The sequence below is a fragment of the Oncorhynchus kisutch genome, linkage group LG4 (genome assembly GCF_002021735.2).
Source record: "Oncorhynchus kisutch isolate 150728-3 linkage group LG4, Okis_V2, whole genome shotgun sequence".
Taxonomy (NCBI): domain Eukaryota; kingdom Metazoa; phylum Chordata; class Actinopteri; order Salmoniformes; family Salmonidae; genus Oncorhynchus; species Oncorhynchus kisutch.
In genome coordinates this window covers 25,623,659-25,650,234 of record NC_034177.2, presented here as the reverse complement: position 1 = coordinate 25,650,234, position 26,576 = coordinate 25,623,659, and the positions used below count along the sequence as shown (strand labels likewise).

At 41.2% G+C, this 26,576-nt stretch overlaps 1 protein-coding gene across 2 annotated transcripts in view; it reads left to right on the top strand.

The window, feature by feature from the left end:
- Nucleotides 1-26,576, top strand: part of LOC109889307 (cadherin-13) — a 582,397-nt gene that overhangs the window by 176,861 nt on the left and 378,960 nt on the right. For both annotated transcript variants that reach the window (XM_031822709.1, XM_031822708.1), the window contains exon 3: nucleotides 11,995-12,206. In XM_031822709.1, coding sequence (XP_031678569.1) covers nucleotides 11,995-12,206 — 212 coding nt within the window. The remainder of the gene's footprint in view (nucleotides 1-11,994; nucleotides 12,207-26,576) is intronic.

The window sequence follows — 26,576 nt, the reverse complement described above, 5'->3', positions numbered from 1 at the left end:
CTTGGTGCAATGGAGAGATGTACTGTAAAAGTCACAGCAGAGAGACTTTAACATGATTATAGTAATTTTGTGCCAGTCAGATGTGTTATTCAACATGTTGCACTTATTTTCTTAAGGTCTGTCTGGTCTATTCCCTGGCTTAGAATGTGTGTAAGTCCCAAGAGCTAGACTAAGATCAGTAGTCTGTTTTAACTAATCTTCATAGACCATATTTCATATTTGGGAGAGAATGAGTGAAAGATTAAAGAGAGAGAGGGGGAGAGATAATTTTATGTGGAATAAGACATGTTGCTTCTACTTATTTGTAGAACTTGTCTGAAAGCCCCAGTCAGGTTCCAGCTTTCTAAATGTCCTCCTAAAAGTGAGATGCTGGTGTGAATGCATCCCAGGGAGTTCTGCTCACAGGAGAAGCTCAGCCTTGTTCCCTCTCAGAGGCTGTGGTGTGTTGTACACAATGCTCCTTGCTAGACTTTCTTATTTGCATTATATGGAATTATGTTTGAATAGTTTCAGAAGTAGCACAGCGCTGTCATGCCGGATTACTTAGTGTCATGTTTTTGCAAGGCCTTTTGAGGCGGAGCACACTCTAGTAGGACTGAGCTATCAGCTCTGATGCAGACACTGTCACCTTTCAGATTAGTCTTCAGATTCCCATCTCCCCATCATAGCATCTTGACATTAAGTTAGGAGGCAGAAACACTGAGTAGAAAAACCTTAATACCTGACAGAAAAAAATCGAATTTCTTGCCTGACAATGAAAAGGAATCCCAAGTAAATATGAGTGGATCATGTTGTATGATGAAAGCCCATTTCCCTTGATCAAAGCTAAGCAGAAAAGGTTACACATCTGAAGTGTCCTGTTTTGATTTCAAAGACTTGTTGGGGTGTTTCCGTACCCTTTTAGGATGCAGACAACATAACTGTAATACTTTCAAGAGATCGCATTGAATGATCAGGATGCTTGTTTGATGAAAGGAGACAGTAATGTCAGGCATCACATTCAACTACATCTCCATTTGTTAAAGCACAGGAAACTCTTTTGGGGTAAAAGTATTGAAAAATGCTTCAAAATAAATTGACATTACTTGTCATTCCTTACATGTGATGAGCCCATCTAATTTGTTTGTAAATTATTTATTGACATTTCAAATGGAATTAAACATCTACAATAACTAGCTGCATGACCAGCCCTGTTGTTTAATTTGAATAATTTTGCAGGCTGAAATTCCCAATATCACGAATTGTAAGTATTACTGTATGCAAGAACCTCAGTAAATTCTATTCTAAAAGAGTCCTTTGGTATTTTCAGTGGATATACAGTAATACCATATTACTTATACAGTGTGCTAAATGACCAAGCCCAGTCATGAGAGGACAGCCAGGCATTTTATATTGCCATGATTGGTTTTATGGCCTAAAAGGAACTCATGTCAAATTGTGTGACACCATCCTCAGTGAGGGTTTTTAGCCAGCTAATCAGTGTTGTGCAGTGCTTTAAACTCAGACACTTCTCTGAGGACGATGGGGCTTCTGCCATTGTTGCCTGAAATCAAAGCACAGCCTGCCATGCTCCTGCTGAAATCCCCCCAAAACTGACAACATTAGAATACCATCAAACACTCACTGACTGCCTTTTAAATTTCTGTCACTGTTCCCTACACACTTTGCAGGCTGTAAAGAACTGTGTGTGTTATTGAAATAAATGTGGATGAAATGAACACATCTGTCATGCTTTGGGTTAGCAATGATAGTTGAATATGTAAATAGTGGTTTGTTTCCCTTGAGTGTATTGTGGACTGTCTCAACCTCTACTGCGCATTTCTCCAGCATGGGGAAGCCTTGCCTCTCCTCCTTTCCTCTGTGTTGTCAGTCCATAGCCAGAGTGAGTGTGTGATTGTGGCCAGAGGGGGATTTAAAGTGGCTGTGGTGGAGAGAACGATAAAAAGGCCCCACTACAGAGTTGAAAAGGTTAAGTGCATTGAACAACTACTTTGATAGATATGATTCCTAATGGTTTTGTAGGCACACAGCACTAACTGTAGGGTTTTCCAATTTCAGATGGTCCTGAGGTGTTGAGAGTATAGTCTGAGAGCAGGAGAGGTCCAGTTCAGCTTGCACGCCATAGCTTCACACAACAAAGAAGAGAAACACTGCTGAGAGTTTCATCTATGTTTGAGAAACACTTCCTTCTATCTCCTTTATTTTCTGTCCTCAGCCAAGAGGCAATGGTGTAATTATGTCAGCATTCACAGATCCCCCAACTTTAAGTACAGACTAAGACAGGAGGAGAAAGAGAGAGGGGAGAAAGAGACAGAGGAGAGAGAGAGAAAAAAGAGAGGTAGAGGGAGGTAGAGAGAGGGATTGAAAGAAATGTGCGATGAGCAGTTTTTATAGATACACAGCCATTGTGTTCTGCTGTGCCCCCCGTTCCTCATAATAACAGTAATTATAATGACAGGGATGATGGCAGGCCAGTGTGGGCTTGTTAGTGTCACAGTGATCAGTGGGAGTACCAGAAAAGAACAACGCTTCACATGTAACTCTAACTGTCCATCAGTCCCTTCTGTCAATGTGCTGTCAGTGTCACAGTGTGCCAACCGGCCCATCTCACAGTCTTCCTCACCAGACCTGCCGTAGTCTGCCCTGCTAACATGTCCCACTGTGGGACTGCTAGCCGCCTGCCTGGGTTAGAAGGTGGTTTCTTACAAGCTACCTGGACCAGAAAGAGTGTTTTGTCAATGTCATACAGGAAACATGTGGGAAACTCAGCTAGGCTGTGAGTGTGTGTGTGTGTGTGTGTGTGTGTGTGTGTGTGTGGTGTCGTCTGGTCACCCATCAGGGATCATTTATGAGCGTTTAGTTAATTTCCTTCCACACAGCCTCTTCCTTGTTAAACACTGCCTCCCTCCATATAGAACTGCCTTTTATGGCCCGCTGCACATCATAGTGTCTGGTGTTTGTATGGACAGCTCTGTGTGTTGTGTGTGTAGTCTGCATACATGGCTTTCTCTCTCCCTCTCTCTGTGTGAGTATGTGCATGTGTGAATGCATATTTGGCTTTTAATCATATTTACAGATAGCAATTGTGTGTTGATGATCCTACCAACCTCTTAACCCCTCACTTTACACAGTATAGACTGAATTAAAACAGAGGTTTGGAACTCGATTTGTTAATGGTCTAATAACAAATTTACTGCTTGGTGATGTCACCGGGCAAGCCGAAACTCTACACATGCAAAACCTGCTGATTAGAAGGTCCTGTGTATGTTTTATTTTCAACCAGCACACTTTTACAGTCTTAGTTTCATCAGCTGTTGTACTGGGCCTTTAACCTCTCTGCGCGCGGAACCCGCTAGCGCTAGCTGGCTGATCACATACGGTGATCGCTACATAAATAGTCATATTAAAAACATTCATGAAAATACAAGTGTCTCACATGTATCGAAAGCCTAGAATCTTGCTAATCCAACTGCCTTGTCAGATTTAAAAAATGATTTACTGCGAAAGAATACGATGCGATTATCTGAGTATAGAGTCCCATAAAACATTTTTTTTTATACCAACACAGGCATAACATAATCACAAACTGCATTAAAATAAATCGTTTTCCTTTAACGATCTTCGTCTGTTTGCAATTCCAATGCTCATTGTTACACAATGAATTATTTTTTGTTTGATAAAATCAGTTTTTATAGCCTAACACGAAACATTTTGCACATCTCATTTGCACATAGCGCTGTTAAAAACTTCTTATGGCTGCAATCCCGTTAACGGGATGATATGACAACAGCCAGTGAAAGTGCAGGGCGCCAAATTCAAAACAGAAATCTCATAATTAAAATTCCTCAAACATACATGTATTTTATAGCGTTTTAATGGTAATCTTGTTGTTAATCCCACCACAGTGTCCGATTTCAAATAGGCTTTACAGCGAAAGCACCACAAATGATTATGTTAGGTCACCACTAAGCCACAGAAAAACACAGCCTTTTTTCCAGCCAATGAGAGGAGTTTCAAAAAGCACAAATGGAGATTAAATTAATCACTAACCTTTGATGATCTTCATCAGATGACACTCATATGACTTCATGTTACACAATACATGTATGTTTTGCTTGATGAAGTTCATATTTATCAAAATATGAGTTTACATTGGCGAGTTACATTCACTAGTTCCGAAAACATCCAGTGATCTTGCATAGCCACATCATTCAACAGAAATACTCATCATACATGTAGATGATAATACAAGTTATACACATGGAATCATAGATATACCTCTCCTTAATGCAACCGCTGTGTCCGTTTTTTTTTTTTTTTTTTACTGAATAAGCAAACCATGCAATAATCTGAGATGGCGCCCAGAAGTAATAGTCACAATAGCCGCCAAGTTGGCGTCAACATAAACAAGAAATTACATAATAAATATTCCCTTACCTTTGATGATCTTCATCAGAAAGCACTACAGGAATCCCAGGTCCACAGTTAATGTTTGTTTTGTTCGACAATGTCCGTTATTTATGTCCAAATACCTTATTTTGTTAGCGTGCTTGGTATACATAGCCAATCGCTCATTCTGGTCAGCGTTACGTCGGACTTAAACTTCAAAAAGTTATTACAGGTCGAAGAAACTTTTCAAACTAAGTACAGAATCAATCATTAGGATGTTTTTAACATATAGCTTCAATAAAGTTCCAACCTGAGTTTTCCTTTGTGTCTTGAAGTGCAATGGAACGCAAGTGGATATCATGAGGAATGCGCGTGATCAGAAAATGGCTGACTGCCAATCACCTGATAGATCCTGCTCTCATTCAGTCCCACAACATAGTAGAAGTCTCATTCAAATTTCTATAGATGGTTGACATCTAGTGGAACCCCTAGGGAGTGCAACATCATTAATATCTCAAGGGGATTTCATTGGGAACTGTGGTGAATACATACCAAGCTCAGATTTCTCACTTCCTGTTTTGATTTCTCCTCAGGATTTTGCCTGCCATATGAGTTCTGTTATAGTCACAGACATCATTCAAAGAGTTTAAGAAACTATAGAGTATTTTCTATCCAATACTAATAATAATATGCACATATTAGCAACTGAGACTGAGGAGTAGGCCGTTTACTTTGGGCAACTTATTCATCCAAGCTAATCAATACTGCCCCCCAGCCATAAGAAGTTTTAATACCCTAGCCGCTGCTCGCTCAGATTCCAGGAAACATCAAACCATGTATATCCCAGAAATCATGATTTTCAAACTATTTTGATCTCAAAGTGAATCAGAACATGTAATAATGAAGTGTTAAAAGTTATTCTTCACCCCATAGCTAGAATGTGATGAGTCTAGAATCCAGAGGGAGGTCTTTTCACCCCACCATCTCCCTCTAGGGCTCCTCACAGTGGAATGGGGCAGGGTGGATGAGAGAAGGGTACTTGTTGGGCCAAGGAGGGGAGTGTGGTAAAGTGAGATAAGGATAGGATCAACACGATCAGGGATAAACCATGGTGGAGTGCCGGTATCTCTCTCAGTCAGACCACAAAGGCCTTTTACACACGTGTCCAGGGTGGCATGCATACACACACTCACACATGCATGCACACAAATTATTTTTTTACCACTCCATTTCCTTGTACAGACATGGAATTGCAGCAGGAGGATGGTGATGGTACAGGGTGGATAATGATGAGGGATGTAGAGGGAAATTGAGGCAAAGCACATGACGGTGATAAAAGCTGATTGAAGTATTAATTATCTCTATTGCAGTGTTTTTCAATAACTTTGGTATTATCACAAGTATGTGGTGAATTTTCAAAAAACTCTTAGTACAAAATTCCAAACTGGTAACACAGCAAGTATTGCATTCAAAACATTTTATTGTACATTCATCTTTCACCACACAGCATTGGTCCAAAATATGTTTTCTGTGAAATACCATTAGAACATTGCAAAACACAGCATGCATAGCAATGATATCTTTCCAGTTAATTCAACAGCAAAAAATCAAAGACAAATATTTTAAAATTGCCCTTTGAATGTAATATGCTACACCACCGTAAACTTTTCACTTTAGTCAATACACTCGCTCTACCCATAAACATTTCTATAATTTCTATCCCATGTTTGATCAAAGGTGTGATCATTAAAGACATTTCACAATCATTGATGCACAAATAAATGTATTGATCAGATATAATTATAGCATAGGTGTACTGGAATCAAATTAAACAAATGAAAGATACATTATGTTTAATAGGCACTAGTTTGCATCAAGCCAGTCTTGAACATTTGGCCTTAAGTTTTCATCGACATCGCAGTAAATGTCCTTATTGTTCATGCACCTGCAGAAAAGCCTTTTGGCATGGCCAAGCCAAGCCTGACATTGGTTTGGATTGATGTCTTTGCGTGCCTCTTCCATGGCCTGAAGGAGAGTGGTACACTCATGGGGATGGCAATCATACACCTTCCATCTGTATTGTCATCATGTATTGTATTTTACAGTAAATGGTACTTCAATATTGTAGTGGTCCTGTGTGGCTCAGTTTGTAAGAGCATGGGACAAGCAACACCAGCGTTGTGGGTTCGATTCCTGCTTGGGTCACATACAAAAGTGTATGGACTCACTGTTGTCACTTTGGATAAAAGCACCTACTAGATAAACATATATTACACTACTATATTGACCAATGCTATTTTAGAAAAGTAGTGTGAACCCCCCTCCATCTAAAAGACCCCAGCAACTTCATTTTGAATACATGTTTACTGTATAGGGGATGCGTGTTACATACAGTACTTATCTGATCTTGTCAATATCAGATTGTCAAATTTACTGTGAAGTAAAATCATAATAGTCATCATCATAGTAGAACATTACAATAGGCATCATACTTTATATTGTGGCAGACGGCAGGGAGAGGTGAGAGGAGTGATAATTGAAGGGAGATATCTTGCAGACCGCTGGCTCCACCCCCGAGACTTATATAGACTTCCTGCCCCAACGAGGGGAGCCTGATCATTAAGCCAGGGAGTGCTTGGGGATAAAATAGGAAACGGCCTGCACAAAGGGGCAGAGCATGGAGAGGGAAGTGTATTTTATGGAGAGTGTGAGAGGAGAGGAATAGCGGTCTGATTACCCCCACTGTGTACCGAACCGGTTTGGCTGAGGACCTGAGTTTTAGGATTACACCTAGAGAACAGAACTGACAACGAGAACGGATTGTGGACTCTGAAATGGTTGGTGAATTCTCCCCAACATGCAAAACTCCCTAATAAATGATTCATTTGCATTCTATCTGTGCTCCTTGTGTGTGTTTGGTTATTGAATTTGGTGACGTGGAAACCCCACACCCTTGAACCTGCTACAATATATTTATACTTTAAAAACAGACATGTTCATTATGTAGTTCTCAATCTGTACTAGACACGAGTTTAAACTATATAGGTTTACCAAATGGTTAAGTGATTATCAATTACAGTGCCTAGTTAATGTACACCTAGTGTACAAAACATTAGGAACACCTTTCCATGACTGACCAGATGAAAGCTAAGATCCCTTATTGAAGTCACTTGTTAAAACCACTTCAATCAAATCAAACTTTACTTGTCACATGCAATGACTACAACAGGTGTAGACCTTACCGTAAAATGCTTACTTACAAGCCCTTAACTCTATTTCTTGAACTGCATTGTTGGTGAAGAAAATATTTACTAAATAAACAGAAAAGTAACAAAATATTTAAAGGGTTACTGGTATAAAGTCGAGGTAATGTGTACATGTAGGTAGGGGTGAAGTGACTATGCATATATAATAAACAGCGAGTAGTAGTAGTGTAAAAACAAAAGGAGGGGGGGGGGGGGGGTCAAAGTAAATATTCTGGGTGGCCATTTGATTAATTGTACAGCAAGTCTTATGGCTTGGGGTTAGAAACTGTTCTCGTCAATGTAGCAAAAAGAACAGTCTATGACTTGGTTGACTGGAGTCTTTGACAATTTTGGGGGCCTTCCTCTAACATCGCCAAGTATAGAGGTCCTGGATGACAGAAATCTTGGTCCCAGTGATGTACTGGGCCTTACGCACTACCCTCTGTAGCGCCTTGCAATGGGATGCCGAGCAGTTGCCATGCCAGGCGGTGATGCAACGGGTCAGGATGCTCTCGATGGTGCAGCTTTAACTTTTTGAGGTCTGGGGACCAATGCCAAGACTTTTCAGTCTCCTGAGGGGGAAAAGGAGTTGTAGTGCCCTCTTCGACTGACTTGGCTTGTTTGGGTCATGATAGTTTGTTGGTGATGTGGACACCAAGGAACTTTATACTCTTGACCCGCTCCACTATAGCCCCACCGTTATGAATGGTGTGTTCGGGCCTCCTTTTCCTGTAGTCCACAATCAGCTCCTTTGTCTTGCTCATGTTGATGGAGATGTTGTTGTCCTGGCACCACACTGCCAGGTCTGACTTCCTCCCGATAGGCTGTCTCATCATTGTCGGGGAATAGGCCTACCACTGTTGTTGTCAGCAAACTTGATGGAATTGGAGTCATGCTTGGCCACGCAGTCTTTGTGACATGGTGCAGTTGGACCCAGGTGCAGAGAACAGACCAGACGAGGAATCAGTGGTTAACGATAAACCTGAATACTTTATAAACAGTAGCCGCAGGATCACAGTACACTGGAGAAAACCAACAAACAAAGTCTTAACTCACTCAGGAAACAAACGCACATGGTTAACAATTCATGCTTCTGTAAAGGAAATCAGAAAACACACCTCTTAACAGGCAAATCATAATGTGTAATAGGAAACACCTGAGAGTCATTAATGTCTCTAGGACGGTCTCTGCCGCCATCTGTTGACAGGTGGAACCATGACAGTCGTAGGTGAACAGGGAGTACAGGAGGGGACTAAGTGCACACCCCTGATTGGCCCACCTTTACCACCTGGGGGTGGCACTTCAGGAAGTCCAGGATCCAGTTGCAGATGGAGGAATTTGGAGGTATTCATCTGTACATCTGTTGGGGCAGTATGCAAATTGGAGTGAGTCTAGGGTTTCCGGGGATGATGGTGTTGATGTGAGCCATGACCAGCATTTCAAAGCACATCATGGCTACCGATGTGAGTGCTACGGGGTGGTAGTCATTCAGGCAGGTTAACTTCGCTTTCTAGGGCACAGGGACTATGATGGTCTGCTTGAAACATGTTGGTAGTACAGACTCGGTCAAGGAGAGGTTGAAAATGTCAGTGAAGACACTTGCCAGTTGGTCCGCACATGCTCTGAGTACACGTCCTGGTAATCCTTCTGGCCCTACGGCCTAGTGAATGTTGACCTGTTTAAAGTTTATGCTCACATCGGCTACGAAGAGCGTGATCAGACAGTCGTCTGGAACAGCTGGTGCTCTCATGCATGCTTCAGTGTTGCTTGCCTTGAGGCATTTGACTCGTCTGGTAGGCTTGCGTCACTGGTCAGCTCTCAGCTGGTTTTCCCTTTGTAGTCAGTGTAGATGAAGGGGAGGAGACCATTGAGGCATGGATTGTTTATGTGTGCAATTCAGAGGGTGAAAAAGCAAGACAAAAGATTTAAGTGCCTTTGAACCGGGTATGGTAGTAAGTGCCAGGTGCACCGGTTTATGTCAAGAACTGCAACGCTGCTGGATTTTTCATGATCAACAGTTTCCCTTGTGTATCAAGAATTGTCCACCACCCAAAACAAATCCAGCCAATTTACCACAACTGTGGGAAGCATTGGAGTCAACATGGCCCAGCATCTCTGTGGAACGCTTTCAACAACTTGTAGAGTCCATGTCCCGATGAATTTAGGCGTTTCTGAGGGCAAAGGGTGCAACGCAATATTTTGAAGGTGTTCTTAATGTTTTGTACACTCAGTGTATATATTTGGATAAATACTGACAGGTGTCAATTTCTATATTTTTACCTCATAAATGTATCAATCTGACATCAATTTGTTGGAATATATTTGTTAAAACCAAATCCTATGTGGCTGTAAATACTAAATCATTATTCTCCATCAGCCAGTGTGTTGCAATAGGACGAAGTGGAAAGAGTCACATACTATGTGCTACCATTTGGAATTATGGTGTAGTTTACAATGCACTACTGAAATACCTGTGTTGTGTATTACAAAAGCTGATGAATTTCAGCAAAAAGACAGGCGATACTGTATCAGTTGACAAGTCATGTAGAAAAGGTGATCTTGTACAATGCTGGGTTGGGCAGAAATGGCATACAACAGCGTGCTATGTTTTTACAGTAGCCAACTGCTTTACAATACCCAAATTATGATTTGTCCTACGCATGTGCTGTATAAGGATATTGAAACTGTAAGACTGACGTATTTCACAACATGCTCACAACCTGCCATTGGATACAAATAATAATCAAAAATTGTTCATGTCATGTTTTATTCGAATACTGTATGGAAAATTATATTTACCATCGACTATTCTTTCTAACCAGCACTTCAAAAAGAACAGTTTTGAAATGTGTATCTTCTATTTTTTTGCTATTGGTTTATAATTAGGGCTAGGCCAGCGGGACAAATGGTCACCAAATTCCGGTGAAATTGGAGGGTGCGCAATTCAAATAAATAATTTAAAAAATGGATATTAAACATTTAGGGACATACAAGTGTCTTATATCAGTTAAAAGTCTTGTTCATCTAACTGCATTGTCTGATTTACAATAGGCTTTAAAGTGAAAGCATGCCATGTGATTGTTTGAGGACGGCGCCCCCACATCAATATTATTCAACCAGCACATGCATCATAAAAATCACAAATAGCGATTAAATATTCACTTACTTTTTGAAAATCTTCCTCTGATTTGCAATCCAAAGGGTCCAACATGCATGGTTGTTTAGTTAGGGCACAGACTGATTTCCAACTCTGACAAATTCTTCCTCATTTTGGAAGAAACAAGCCTGAAACCTTGAATAAAGACTTGACATCTAGTGGAAGCCATAGGATTTTCAATCTGGGAGCTGGATATAACCCTATATTTTCAATTGGAAGATTCTGGTTGGTTTTTCTTTGGATTTTCTCCTACCATATCTATGGTGTTATAGTCTCAAACATTACTTTAACATTGCTACAAACTTCAAAGTGTTTTCTATCCAATGGTACCAATTATATGCATATCCTGGCTTCCGGGCTTCCGTAACAGGCAGTTTACTTTGGGCACGTCATACAGACAGGGAGTGGAGAAAACAGTCTTTCTTATTGGTCTATTAACTGATGTCACCAGGCACCACCAAAACAGGTAAACATCTTTTATACTGAAAAGGCATTGGCATAATTTTCACAATTTCACAGTATTATTTCAAAAATATATATGGAAATATATAAAACACAGGAAATCATGTTTTTGACTGCACTGGGCTTTTAACGAGTGAGAACACAATCATATCAATAGTAATGTGAGCATTACATTGTGAAAAGCAATTACTTAATATGAACATGTATTGCAATGTGAACCATGTATTTCTAGATGAAAGACTGAATGAAAGACTGAATGAAGACTGTATGAAGACTATGATTTTGTGTGCTGTACTTCAAGTCAATTGAAAATGTGCTTAGAGTTTTGAAACAACTTCCTTTTTGATGATCTGTTTTGAGTTTTGTACTAAGCATTGTGAAAATGTACCACATACTTATGTATAAGGAGTAGGAGTAGTAGGTACAGCATTAGCAGATGTGGATGTGTGTATATGTATCTGTACATGTGTGTATTTGTAATTGACAGAGAGGGAGCCAAAGTTTAGCTAATTTGAATAGCTACCATGGCAGGTGTCATTCATGTGACGTTGTTCACTCGTAGGGATCACTGCACCCTGGAAGAGACTGCTACTGATCAGAGATCGCACATGTAGATTAGGGAGAGTCCCTCTGATGCACAGGAATGCAATAAAGATATGTGAAGGGGCAACCATCTTGCAAAGCTGTCTAAACAGTGTTGGTAACAGCGGTGGTATTTTATTCCTCTTTCTTTCCCCCCAGTGTTATTTGATGACTGTGTGGGAAACGAGGGCATGGCGTTCGAGGTGTCCCACCCAGACTTCCAAGTTGATGAGGAGATGAACCTGGTGGCCAGACGGGATGTGATGGACAGCGGCACCGTCATGTTCATCCATGGTGTCAATGAGCATGCTGAGGACATGGCACAGGTGGACATTGTAGGAGCTCTACCGCGGTCTCCTCAAACACTCAGGGTGAGTCACTAGCTGTCCAATGGATATCTCTACCTATGAGAGATGCTGATAATTGTCACTATTCAGCATTTAGTACCAACAACATGTTGTTGAGGGTCAGAGGTCATCATTTTTTAAATGTCATTGTATTCTACAATATGCAAGTATTTAGAGAGTGACCTCCTCCCGCTGGGATGAGTGGACTTAATTTGGGTTTGGAGAGCTGGTGGTTGATGAAATGACTGTGATATTACCTGCATCTTACTTTTGTCATGCAAGTACTGTTTATAGAAGGGCCCACTGTGCCTACTGCTTTTTACATATTTCACATCTTTGTTCCTCTTTGTTCAAAGTAACAAATACAGGTACTTGATTTTTGTCCAAAAATCTACAAAACCAAATGAATCAACTTCACAGTATTCATATAGGCCCACTCCATTCATTACCCCCTCCTCTTACCGTCTAGCCTGATCCAGTCCCCACCCTCCAGGCCAGCACTAGTGCTGCCAACTTTCCAGGGCCATCTTAGATATTCTGTTATCTCTCCTCCAATCGTTGTTCTTTCCTGCTCGCTGCCCAGGTGTCCCGTTGGTGTCGTTTCTCCGACTCGCGGCCTAATGAGCAGCTCTCTCTCAACCATCTCCATGCATCACACTGCCTTCATTTGTTTTTGCCTTTCCCATCATTTATTTAGTTAGCCAGTCCACTAGTATATATTTGGCAGGCCTGGGAGGACATAAGTGAATTAGTAATCTCCATTCTGTGTGTGAGTGGGTAGAGAAGATTTCCTCATGAGTAATGTCACTATATTGTGCTTGTGGGTGAATGCGAAGGCGCTCTGTTTTTTAAAATTGTTCTTAGTCTACCAATGCAAGTTAAAAGAAGCTCTGCTATATATAATTTCCTTGCCATAAATTAACGAGACATTACACATATTGACAAGAATAACTGTTATATAATTGTTTTGGGTTGGATGGTTGGATGGCAATGGCCAGTTGGATGGCAATGGCCAGTTGGATGGCAATGGCCCAATTTTACCTTTTGAAGTTTTTCAGAATTTTTGCTGTTGTAGCAGTGTCAGACCAGCTCCAATCCCAGATCATCCATTGTCCCCTCCCTTTGTTCTGGCTCTTTGATATCTCTCTCTGCTGCTCTACCCAGTGGGTGATATTAGTCTTAATTGCATAGAACACATGAACCTCATGACTTAGGCAAAGAGGGAAAGTAAGAATATAGAGACAGAGGCGAATATTAGACATAATAAGGTTATATTTGAAGAAGAGAAAGAGAAAAGGATTGAACACTAAAGGGGCAGAAAGACAGGCAGATGTGACTGCCCAGCTAACATTGCTAGGGAGAGAAAACATGTTTGTGATGTTACATGTAATGTTCCCTTGATGTTTGAGTATCCAGTTTTCTGTTTTTTAGGGCAATATTATATTTATGTTAGCAAAAACCTCCTGAGAACCTACTTAGCATGTTCTAGTTATGTTTCATGGTATGTTGCAAGAACATTCATGTGTCCAGTTCTGAAGGTTGGGAGAATATTCCATCAACGTTACACCAAACATACACAGAACATCGTTATACCATGTTCTCAGAATATTAGATACAAATCTTCTAGACATGTTTCATGGATGTTGCCTGATGATCCCACAGAAATGCCCCCTACCTGAGATTTACTTCATGGTGCATACCCCCTATTGCTTACACCTATCCAGTTGTTTCAGATCTAAGGAGAAGGGGTCAGGGTTTTCTTCGACAGGGCCTAACTATACTGGCACAATAATCGGATTGATCTGAAATAACTGGATAGGTGTAAGCAGCAGGGTGAATGCACTTTGAAGTAAATCTCAGCTCTGTTAAAAGTACACTCAAGAAAAACTAATTTTATTAAAACATTTATTTCACCTTTATTTTAGCATGGAGTCCCATTGAGATGTAGATCTATTTTGGAAACTGGGATCCCTTTATACTGTATACAGTGCCTTCAGAAACTATTCACACCCGTTTACTTGTTCCACATTTGTTGTTTTACAGCTTGAATTTAAATTTAGATGTTGTGTCACTGAGTCAATAAGTATTCAATCCCTTTTGATATGGACAGCCGAAATAAGTTCAGAAGTATAAACAAATCACATAATAAGTATTGTGTGTAGATGGGTGATATATGTTTTTTAATAATACATTTTGAATTCAGGCTGTAACACAACAAAATGTTGAATAAGTCAAGGGGTATGAATACTTTCTGAAGGCACTGTAAATGAGCATGCACAATGAAATCCTGTATGTCAAAGTGTGTCAAATATGTAGGTTGAGGCCTCCCGGGTGGCGCAGTGGTCTAAGGCACTGCATCGCAGTGCTAGCTGTGTCACCAGAGACTCTGGGTTCGAGCTCAGGCTCTGTCGTAGCCAGCTGCGACCGGGAGGCCCATGGGGCGGCGCACAATTGGCTCAGCATCGTCCGGGTTAGGTAGGGTTTTGCCAGCAGGGATATCCTTGTCTCATCGCACACTAGCGACTCCTGTGGCGGGTTGGGTGCAGTGCACGCTGTCCAGGACACTAGGTGTACGGTGTTTCCTCCGACACATTGGTGCGGCTGGCTTCCGGGTTGGATGCGCAATGTGTTAAGAAGCAGTGCGTCTTGGTTGGTTGTGTTTCGGAGGACGCATGGCTCTCGACCTTCGCCTCTCCAAAGTCTGTGCGGGAGTTGCAGCGATGAGACAAGACAGTAACTACTAACAATTGGATACCATGAAATTGGGGAGGGATTTAAAAATATATATATGTAGGTTGAAAACACTGTCCAGTTGTTAAAAACAGTATGTTAAAAGTTTGTCCTTAACCTTGCCAACAGTCAAAGAGCTGTGAATGGATCAGTTGTTAACCAATCAGGGCCGTGATTGGCTTGAACATCAGGTTACATCCTGACAATTGATACACATGCATGTTCTTGCAACGTTCCCATTAAACGTGTCTAGAATTGTTATATCATACAGTATGTACTAAGAACATGGAAACCATGTTCTGTGTATGTTTCGTGGGATGTTAATAGAATTATCGGAGAACATGGTAACCACGTTCTGGGTAAGTTCTATTTGACATTAAGGGAATGGTCTCTTGGAAACAGTCCTTGAACATCACTGGAACATTCCTATGAAAACGTTAGGTAATGACCTAAAGAGACTCTTAACGGAATGTTCTCATAATTTGTGGGAACATTTATTGTTAGCTGGGTGGATGAGTCCTTTAATGTCATGTGGTTAAGAGTTCTCATTATTTCACAATCAATTAATTGACAAGGGGCTCTCTGCTTTGAGGAGCAGATATCCACAGAACAAAGTAACAGAACCACCAATCTCACCCCCCCCCCCCCTATCATACATTGGATTTCTTCATGATGCAGACTTCAAGATTCAGTCATCAGAATTATTCCCCAATTGATCCACCAAACAGGGCTGACTGTCTCCGCCAAATGCCCCAAAGTCTGGAAAAATAGTTTAGTAGGGGTTGTGTTTGGAGTTTGTTTTGGGCGAACAAACTCCACTACACCAATCGGACTAGGCTGACGTCATAGCAATTGATTTTATGTTAGGAACAGAGCTATTTTAGAATGAGAGGAAACATAATTAAATTGAAAAATAGAATTGGGTTCCACATTTTAATGTGACATCCTGTAAACACAATCAATCTCAACCACAGAAAATAACAGTACAAACTTATTTTCCCTTAAAACCCTTTTCCCATGTTTCTGTTGCCAAGCTGTCATTACTCCAACCCCTCCAATTTTTCGCTAATGCCCAGTGGAAATGTCCCTGGGTGTGTATATTGATATATCAATGTTATAGTTCAGACTTATTGGCATTTGATAATTGATAAGTGCTGTCTGAGTGGAGAATGTTTTTAATTCCTCAGTGAACAGGGAACAGACGTTAATGTGGGCTACAGCGGGAGGGAGGCTGCTGATAAATGAATTCTATTACAAGGAAGCTCTGAATTCAAAGAATACATTTATTTATTTATCTCGCCTTTATTTAACCAGGTACCCACTTGAGAACAAGTTCTCATTTTCAACTGCAACCTGGCCAAGATAAAGCAAAGCAGTGCGACAAAAACAACAGAGGTACACATTGGATAAATAAACATAGTCAATAACACAATAGAAAATCAATCTACAGTGTGTGCAAACGAGGTCAGGAGGTAAGGCAATAAATAGGCCATAGTGGCAAAGTAATTACAGTTTAGCAATTAACACTGGAGTGATAGATGTGCAGATGAGGATGTGCAAGTAGAAATACTGGTGTGCAAAAGAACAGGAAAAAAATATGGGGATGAGGTAGGTAGTTGGTTGGATGGGCTATTTAAAGATTGGTAAGCTGCTCTGACAGCCGATGCTTGAAGTTAGTGAGGGAGATATAAGACTCCAGCTTCAATGATTTTTGCAATTTGTTCCAGTCATACGCAGTAGAGAACTGGAAGGAAAGGAGGCCAAAGGAAGTGTTGGCTTTGGGGATGACCAGTGAAATATTCCTGCTGGAACGCATGCTACGGGTGTTGCTATGGTGACCAGTGAGCTGAGATAAGGCAGAGCTTTACCAGGCAAAGACTTATAGATAACCTGGAGCCAGTGGGTTTGGCGACAAATATGTAGCGAGGACCAGCCAATGAGAGCATACAGGTCGCAATGGTGGGTAGTATATGTGGCTTTAGTGACTAAATGGATGGCACTGTGATAGACTGCGTCCAATTTGCTGACTAGAGTGTTGGAGGCTATTTTGTAAATTACATCGCCAAAGACACGGATCGGCAGGATTGTCAGTTTTACGAGGGTGTGTTTGGCAGCATGAGTGAAGGAGGCATTGTTGCGAAATAGGTCTAGATTTAATTTTGGATTGGAGATGCTTAATATGAGTCTGGAAGGAGAGTTTACAGTCTAGCCAGACACCTTGGTATTTGTAGTTGTCCAAATATTCAAGTCAGAATCAACCAGAGTAGTGATGCTAGGCGGGCGGGCATATTGAAGAGCATGCATTTAGATTTTCTAGCGTTTAAGAGCAGTTGGAGGCCACGGAAGGAGTGTTGTATGGCATTGACACTCGTTTGGAGGTTTCTTAACCTGTTATGGCTGCAATCCCGATACCGGGATCGATATGACAACTACCAGTGAAAATAGAGGGCGCCAAAATTCAAACCACAGAAATCTCATAATTACAATTCCTAAAACATACATGCGTCTTATATCATTTTAAATCTATTTTCGTTGTTAATACCACCAAAGTGTCCCATTTCAAATAGGCTTTTCAGCGAAAGCACTACAAACGATTATGTTAGGTCTCCACCAAACCACAATAAGCACAGCAATTTCCAGCAAAATATAGCCTTCACAAAAACCAGAAATAAAGATAAACTTAATCACTAACCTTGAATTATCTTCATCAGATGACTCATAGGACTTCATGTTACACAATACATGTATGTTTTGTTTGATAAAGTTCATATTTACAGTATATATAAAAAATCTGAATTTACATTGGCGCTTTAGATTCACTAGTTCCAAAAACATCAAGTGATTTTGCATAGCCACATCATTCAACAGAAATACTCATCATAAATGTAGATGATAATACAAGTTATACACATGGAATTATAGATATACCTCTCCTTAATGCAACCGCTGTGTCAGATTTTTAAAAAACTTTACGGAAAAAGAAATGCATGCAATAACCTGAGACGGCCCTCAATTTAAAAACACCACAGCTGCAAAGATGGCATCAACATAAACAAGAAATAACATGATAAATATTCCCTTACCTTTGATGATCTACATCAGAAAGCACTCCAGGAATCCCAGGTCCACAATAAATGTTTGTTTTGTCTGAAAATATCCATTATTTATGTCCAAATACCTTCTTTTGTTAGAGCGTTTGGTATACACATCCAAACTCTAATTCTGGTCAGCGTTATATCGGACAAAAACTTTAAAAAGTGATATTACCGGTCGAAGAAACATTTCTAACTAAGTACAGATTCAATCATTAGGATGCTTTTAACATATAGCTTCAATAAAGTTCCAACCGGAGTATTCTTTCTTGTCTTCGTGAGCAATGGAACGCAAGTGACTAGCATGAGGAAAAAGTGGGATCACAAAATGGCTGCTTGATGGACAGCTGATATATTCTGCTCTCATTCACTCCCACAACAACATAGAAGCCTCATTATAATTTCTATTGATGGTTGACATCTAGTGGAACCCCTAGGCAGTGCAACATCATTCATATCTCAAGGGGATTTCATTGGGGACTCTGGTGAATAGATACAAGCTCAGATTTCTGACCTCCTGTTTTGAACTCAGGATTTTGCCTGCCAATATGAGTTATGTTATACTCACAGACATCATTCAAACAGTTTTAGAAACGGCAGAGTGTTTTCTATCCAATACTAATAATCATATGCAAATATTAGCAACTATTACTGAGGAGCAGGCCGTTTGATATGGGCTCCTTTTCATCTAAGCCCCTCAATACTGCCCCTGCAGCCATAAAAAGTTAACACAGTGTTCAAAGAAGAGTACGATGTATACAGAATGGTGTCATCTGCGTAGAGGTGGATCAAATAATCACCCGCGCAAGATCGACATCATTGATATTTACAGAGAAAAGAGACAGCCTGAGAATTGAACCCTGTGCAACCCCCATAAAGACTGCCAGAGGTCCTGACAACAGGCCCTCCGATTTGACACACTGAACTCTATCTGAGAAGTAGTTAGTGAACCATGCGAGGCAGTCATTTGAGAAACCAAGGCTGTTGAGTCTGCCGATAAGAATACTGTTATTGACAGAGTCGAAAGCCTTGGCCAGGTCGATGAAGACGGCTGCACAGTACTGTTTTGGTGGTTATGATATCCTTTAGGACCTTGAGCGTGGCTGAGGAGCACCCCTGACCAGCTCAGATACTGGATTGCATAGGGGAGAAGGTACGGTGGAATTCGAGATGGTCAGTGATCTGATCGTTCACTTGGCTTTTGAAGACTTTAGAAAGCAAGGGCAGGATGGATATAGGTCTGTAACAGTTTGGGTTTAGAGTGTCTCCCCCTTGGAAGAGGGGGACGACCGCAGACGCTTTCTCATCTTTAGGAATCTCAGGCGATACGAAAGAGAGGTTGAACAGACTGGTAATAGGGGTTGCGACAATGGCGGTGGATAATGTTAGGAAGAGAGGGTCCAGATTTTCCAGCCCAGTTGATTTGTATGGATGCTAGTTGCTGTGGGGGTGCAGAGCTGGTGGCCGGGGTTGGGGTAGCCAGGTGGAATGCATGGCCAGCCATATAGAAATTCTTATTGATATTCTCGATTTTCATGGATTTATCGGTGGTGACAGTGTTTCCTAGCCTCAGTGCAGTGGGCAGCTGAGAGGAGGTCCTCTTATTCTCCATGGACTTTACAGTGTCCCAAAACTTTTTGGAATAGTGCTGCTGGATGCAAATTTCTGTTTGAAAAAACTAGCCTTTGCTTTCCTAACTGACTGTGTATGTTGGTTCCTGACTTCCCTGAAAAGTTGCATATCACGGGGGATATTCGATGCTAATGCAGAACGCCACAGGATGTGTTTGTGCTGGTCAAGAGCAGACTGCAAGGCCTGCTCGCAGAAGTGTTTTAGGGAGCATTTGACAGTGATGAGGGGTGGTCGTTTGGTTGCCGACCCATTACGGATGCAGGCAATGAGGCAGTGATCGCTGAGATCTTGATTGAAAACAGCAGAGGTGTATTTGGAAGGCGAGTTAGTTAGGATAACATCTATGAGGGTGCCCGTGTTTATGGATATGGAGTTGTACCTGGTAGGTTCATTGATGATTTGTTCGAGATTGAGGGCATCAAGCTTAGATTGTAGGATGGCTGGGGAGTTAAGCATGTCCCAGTTTAGGTAACCAAGTAGCACAAGCTCGGAAGATAGATGGGGGGCAATAAATTCACATATGGTATCAATGGCACAGCTCGGGGCAGAGGGAGGTCTATAGCAAGCAGCAACAGTGAGAGACTTGTTTCTGGAAAGATGCATTTTTAGAAGTGGAAGCTTGAATTGTTTGGGTACAGACTTGGATAGTAAGACAGAACTCTGCAGGCTATCTTTGCAGTAGATTGCAACACCGTCCCCTACCTCGGCGGAAAATTATAGTTAGAAAATTATAGTTAGCGATGGAGATGTCAGGGTTTTTGGTGGTTTTCCTAAGCCAGGATTGAGACATGGCTAAGACATCCGGGTTTGCAGAATGTGCTAAAGCAGTGAGTAAAACAAACTTAGGGTGTAGGCTTCTAATGTTAACATGCATGAAACCAATGCTTTTACGGTTACAGAAGTCAACAAATGAGAGCACCTGGGGAGTGGGAGTGGAACTAGGCATTGCAGGACCTGGATTAACCTCTACATCACCAGAGGAATAGAGGAGAAGTAGGATAAGGGAACAGCTAAATACAATACGAACTGGCCGTCTAGCACATTCGGAACAGAGAGTAACAGTTAGCAGGCCGATGCTAACAGGATAACAGTTAGTAGACCGGGGCAGGCGAGCTAGCAGTTAGCAGATGGGGGTAAGTCTGTTTTTGCCTCTTCGTGCTGTGATGTCGATAGACCAGTCGTGGAATTAGTAGGGTTCCAGGTAGCTCTAGGTAGCTAGCAGGCCGAGCAGGTTAGCAGAATGGGCCTTCAGCGGGTGTCGCGCCTGTGGGGCCTGTTGTAATCCTCAGGCAGATTATGTCGGTATTCCAGTCGTATAGGATCGATGGGGTTCCGTGCCCCGTACTGGCAGTAGAAGGGGTCCGGATATTGTAGCCTGGGAGTGGGCTTCGGTGGTAGCACAGATGCCCTGGCCAGGCTAGCTTCAGGCTAATTGGTGCTTGCTCTGGGATGGAAACGCTAGCCAGGAGTGGTCACCCGGGATTGCGGTTAGCTAGTTGCGAAGATCCAGATGAAAATGTTCAGAGTTTGCGGTAGGAATCCGGGGATAAGACGAGAAATAGGTCCGTTATGCTCTGGTTTGAGTCACGTTGTTCGAACTGGCGAGAACTTTCCGAGCTAGAGGTTAGCTGATGACCGCTAGCAATGGTTTGCTGACTGATAGCTGGTAGCTTCAGTTGAGGGAATCCTGATCCGAAATAAATATAAATACTTTAGAAAAAAGCAGATCCACACCACATTGGGTGAAGCGGGTTGCAGGAGAGTATTTAGAAGTTGAGGTTTAGGAAAATATTTTTAAAAGATATGTGAAGAAAAATATGTAAAAAGATATATACAAGGGACACGACAGGACAAAGACGTCAGACTGCTACGCCAATTTGGTTTCAACATAAAAAGTTATATAATGCTGCCACAACCTAGCAGTTGACAGTTCAACAACTACTCTTACTGCAGTGTAAAGCTTGCACTCTCACTTGCTCTTTCTGTTAAAGTACTGTCCTGTATCTCTGTCAGTCTCTCTGTTGTTTTCTATTTATGCATGTGTAGGCCTGGGTCACTGTATTAGGAGGGTACTGTCTGTCCTACAAGTCATTACACTAACATCAGTAATGTCTGTCAATAAATTCTTTAGCAAACTTCCAAAGTGCTTAGTTGACCTGATATTGACCTCCACAGTTCATAGGTTGTGATCACTTTCATGTATGTAATAACAACCAGGATTGTTCTTGTTTGTTGTGTCTGGAGACTAGCACTAGTATGTTGCGTCTGGAGACTAGCGTATGTTATGTTACTGTGTCCACGTGTAAGTGCCACCTTTCCAAAAGACAGTCAGGAATGACTGATGACACTTCTCAATATAGTATTCATGGGCAGAATGGACAAGGACGTGACATTGTTGCCACAATAACTTTGTTCTCAGTCAGTGAGTGAAGAAGGCTCTGTCTGTCACAATGCCTACAGGACCTAGGTCAATCAGGAGTCACCACCATCAGCAACTTCTCTCACACCTCTTTGCCATACTCTGTTCCTTAAAGGCACAGTCAACTTAGTGTTTGAAAACTTCTGACCCACTGGGATTGTGATACAGTGAATGATAAATTAAATAATCTGTCTGTAAACAATTATTGAAAGAATTACTTGTGTCATACACAAAGTGGATGTCCTAACTGACTTGCCAAAACTATAGTTTGTTAACAATAAATTTGTGGAGTGGTTGAAAACGAGTTTTAATGACTCCAACCTAAGTGTATCTAAAGTTCCGACTTCAACTGTAATGATTCAGACCATTTACTCAGTTCTTTGTTGAAGCACCTTTGGCAGTGATTACAGCTTCGACTATTCTTGGGTATGACGCTACAAGCTTGTTACAACTGTAGCAAAAATTAATGATCAGGTTCAAGTCCGGGCTCTGGCTGGGCCACTCAAGGACATTCACAGAATTGTCGCGAACCCACTCCTGTATGGTCTTCGCTGTGTGCTTAGGATTGATGTCCTGTTGGAAGGTGAACATTTGCCCTAGTCTGAGGTCCTGAGCACTCTGGAGGAGGTTTTGTCAAGGATCTCTCTGTACTTTTGCTCTGTTCATTTTTCCAACGGTCCTGACTAGTCTCCCAGTTCCTGCCACTGAAAAACATACCCACAGCATGATGCTGCCACCACCATGCTTCACCATAGGGATGCTACCAGGTTTCCTCCAGACGTGACGCTCAGCATTCAGGCCAAAGAGTTCAATCTTGGTTTTATCAGACCAGATAATCTTGTTTCCTTTAGGTTCCTTTTGGCAAACTCAAAGGCTGTCATGTGCCTTTTACTGAGGAGTGGCTTGCGTCTTGACACTCTACCATAAAGGCCTGATTGATGGAGTGCTGCAAAGATGGTTGTCCTTCTGGAAGGTTCTCCCATCTCCACAGAGGAACTCTGGAGCTCTGTCAGAGTGACCATTGGGTTCTTATTCACCTCCCTGACCAAGGCCATTCACCCTTTGATTACTCAGTTTGAGAGTCTTGGTGGTTTCGTGTCTTTGGCTATGCCAGATTAAGTGATATGACATGCTATTCTATAAAATAATTTCTCTGTAATTAATATTACCTCATTGAGCAAATCATGTAAATGTAATTAATTCGAGAGTTTGGGTTCCACGAAATAATATTTATAGAGCTGTTATTTTCCGAATAAACTCTTAAAGACCTAGTAATATTGTACATCAATAGCAGTCAATATTAATCGTCATCTTAATTCAGTCTCATCTGAAAGTTGTAAATTATTGGTTATCTGCACGAACCCTGGCTAACAAGTTGAATCAGCAATACAAAATTGGGTCTAATTATTTATTTACTAAATACCTAACTAATCACACAGAATTACATATACACATAATGAATTATAACTTGATTACAGATTACGTCATGAAGGAAAACGTCCCTTGCGGGCAGAACAGATATGACAGCTGGTTATACAAAAGAAAAGGTCTGAGTTTGAGTGAAAGAGCGGGAAGACTGAGGAACAAAGGGCGAAGCTGTGCTATAGTAAATACAATATCTTATGCATTCTAAATTACCGCCCATTTGGAAAAGGAAAACGCAGTAAATATTTATTCTGTGCTGCGCTTCGGTAGGTTGGTGGTAGATAGAAGGCCGTGTTGCCAAACCGAGTCCTTTGTCCTTTGAAGAATGTCTCTGCTGGTAAATTGGGTATGTTGTAGTAACGTTGTTGTGTGGTAGACGGGATACTCTGTCTGGTCCTTCCTAACCTGCGTTTGCAGCTGCTGTTGCTAACTCAACGGCTAGGAGGTATTACTTCTGTAGTGAATAAGAGTTCAAAGTTCAGTTCAATTCGCAAGCAAAGCTCACGCTGATGTTGTCTTCATTCTGTAGTTATTTTCTAAACCATTCTGACATCGGACCGTCGTCCTCACATCCTCGGAACAGGAGGTCATATTGTTATCAAGGCTCTATATAGGAAGGGAGAGGAGGGCGTGTTTGAAAAGTTGTATAGCCCATGTCCCATGTCCCGGGCCACTGATTGAGCAGAGCCCTTCCTTATGAAAACCCAAATCTTACATTTTAGAATCTAAAATCACATTTCATCCCATCAAGAATAATTTCATATTCAAATGTTTAAATTGAACAACAATTCCATGTGAATCCGATAACTCTGATGTGTAGACTTTCCACTGTAGAGTTTGTCATCTTATCATTGATAAGAATGTCTCAGATGACAACTGAACTGACATCATATTCATTAAGTACCACCGCATATGTTCAATTGGTAGGATTACCAGAATATAGTTAATTTCCCCCCCACCTTCTGATGTTTCCAGAATCTCTATGTTAACTAAGGGTTTTGCAAATGTAACATCCATATGGTAGAGAGAGGAAAAAGGGGGGGAAGAGGTATTTATGACTGTCATAAACCGTCCCCCAGGCCAACGTCATGACAGTGGTTCCAAAATTATTCCATTTAAGATTGATGGATGCCACTGGGTTCTTGGAGACTTTCAATGCGGCAGAAGAATTTTGGTACCCTTCCCCAGATCTGTGCCCCACCGCAATCCTGTCTCGACGCTCTACAGACAATTCCTTCGACCTCATGTCTTGATTTTTGCTCTGACATGGACTGTCAACTGTGGGACCTTATTTAAACAGGTGTCTTTCAATCAATTGAATTTGTCCAATCAATTGAATTTACCCCAGGTGGACTCCAATCAAATTGTATAAACATCTTAAGGCTGATCAATGGAAACAGGATTCACCTGACCTCAATTTCGAATCTCATAGCAAAGGGTCTAAATAATTATGTCAAAGTATTTCCGCTTTTTATTTTTAATCCATTTGCTAAAAAATTTATAAATATTTTTTTGTATTTAATCCATTTTAGAATAAGGCAGTAACGGAACAAAATGTGGAAAAAGTCAAGGGGTCTGATTATTTTCTGAATGCACTGTATGGAAAACAGGTTTCTCTTGTAAGATTGTGATGGTCAACTTTGGGGATGTACTGACTTGGCAGTTATTCAGGGAATACAGAGACACCAGGCCCATAATGGGTCAAACAGCTTGGAAAATTCCAAAAAATGATGTCATGAATTTAGAAGCTACTGATAGGCTATTTGACATCATTTGAGTCAATTGGAGGTGTGTATGTGGATGTATTTCAAGGCCTACCTTCAAACTCAGTGCCTCTTTGCTTGACATCATGGGAAAATCAAAAGAAATCAGCCAAGACCTAAAAAAAAAGAAATTGTAGACCTCCACGAGTCTGTTTCATCCTTGGCAGCAATTTCCAAATGCCTGAATGTACCATGTTCGGCTGTACAAACAATAGTACGCAAGTATAAACACAATTGGACCACGCAGCCGTCATACTGCTCAGGAAAGAGACACCATGTGAAGATGCTGGAGGACACAGGTACAAATGTATCTATTTCCACAGTAAAACAAGTCCTATATTGACATATCCTGAATGGCCACTCAGCAAGGAAGAAGCCACTGCTCCAAAACCGTCATACAAAAGCCCGACTACGGTTTGCAACTGCACATGGGGACAAAGATCATACTTTTTGCAGAAATGTCCTCTGGTCTGATGAAACAAAAATAGAACTGTTTGGCCATAATGACCATCGTTATGTTTGGAGGTAAAAGGGGTAGGCTTGCAAGCCGAAGAACACCATCCCAACCGTGAAGCATGGGGTGGCAGTGTCATGTTGTGGGGGAGCTTTTCTGCAGGAGGGACAGGTGCACTTCACTAAATAGATGACATCATGAGGAATGGAAAATTATGTGGATATATCGAAGCAATATCTCAAGATATCAGTCAAGAAGTTAAAGCTTGGTCGCAAATGGGTCTTCCAAATGGACAATGACCCCAAGCATACTTCTAAAGTTGTGGCAAAATGGCTTAAGGACAACAAAGTCAAAGTATTGGAGTGGCCATCACAAATTTCTGACCTCAATCCCATAGACAATGTGTGGGCAAAACTTAAAAAGCGTGTGCGAGCAAGGAGGCCTACAAACCTGACTCAGTTACACCAGCTCTGTCAGAAGGAATGTGCCAAAATTCACCCAACTTATTGTGGGAAGCTTGTCGAAGGATGCCCAAAGCGTTTGACCCAAGTTAAAACATTTAAAGGCAATGCTACCAAATACTAATTGAGTGTATGTAAACTGCTGATCCACTGGGAATGTGATGAAAGAAATAAAAGCTTAAATAAATCATTCTCTCTACTATTATCCTGACATTTCACATTCCTAAAATAAAGTGGTGATCCTAACTGACCAGGGAATTTTTACTAGGATTAAATGTCAGTAATTGTGAAAAACTGAGTTTAAATGTATTTGACTAAGGTGTATGTAAACTTCCGACTTCAACTCTATGTAAATGTGATATTTTTGTTATTTATTTTTTATAATTTTGCTAAAATTTGAGCCAGTGTCACAGAGCTG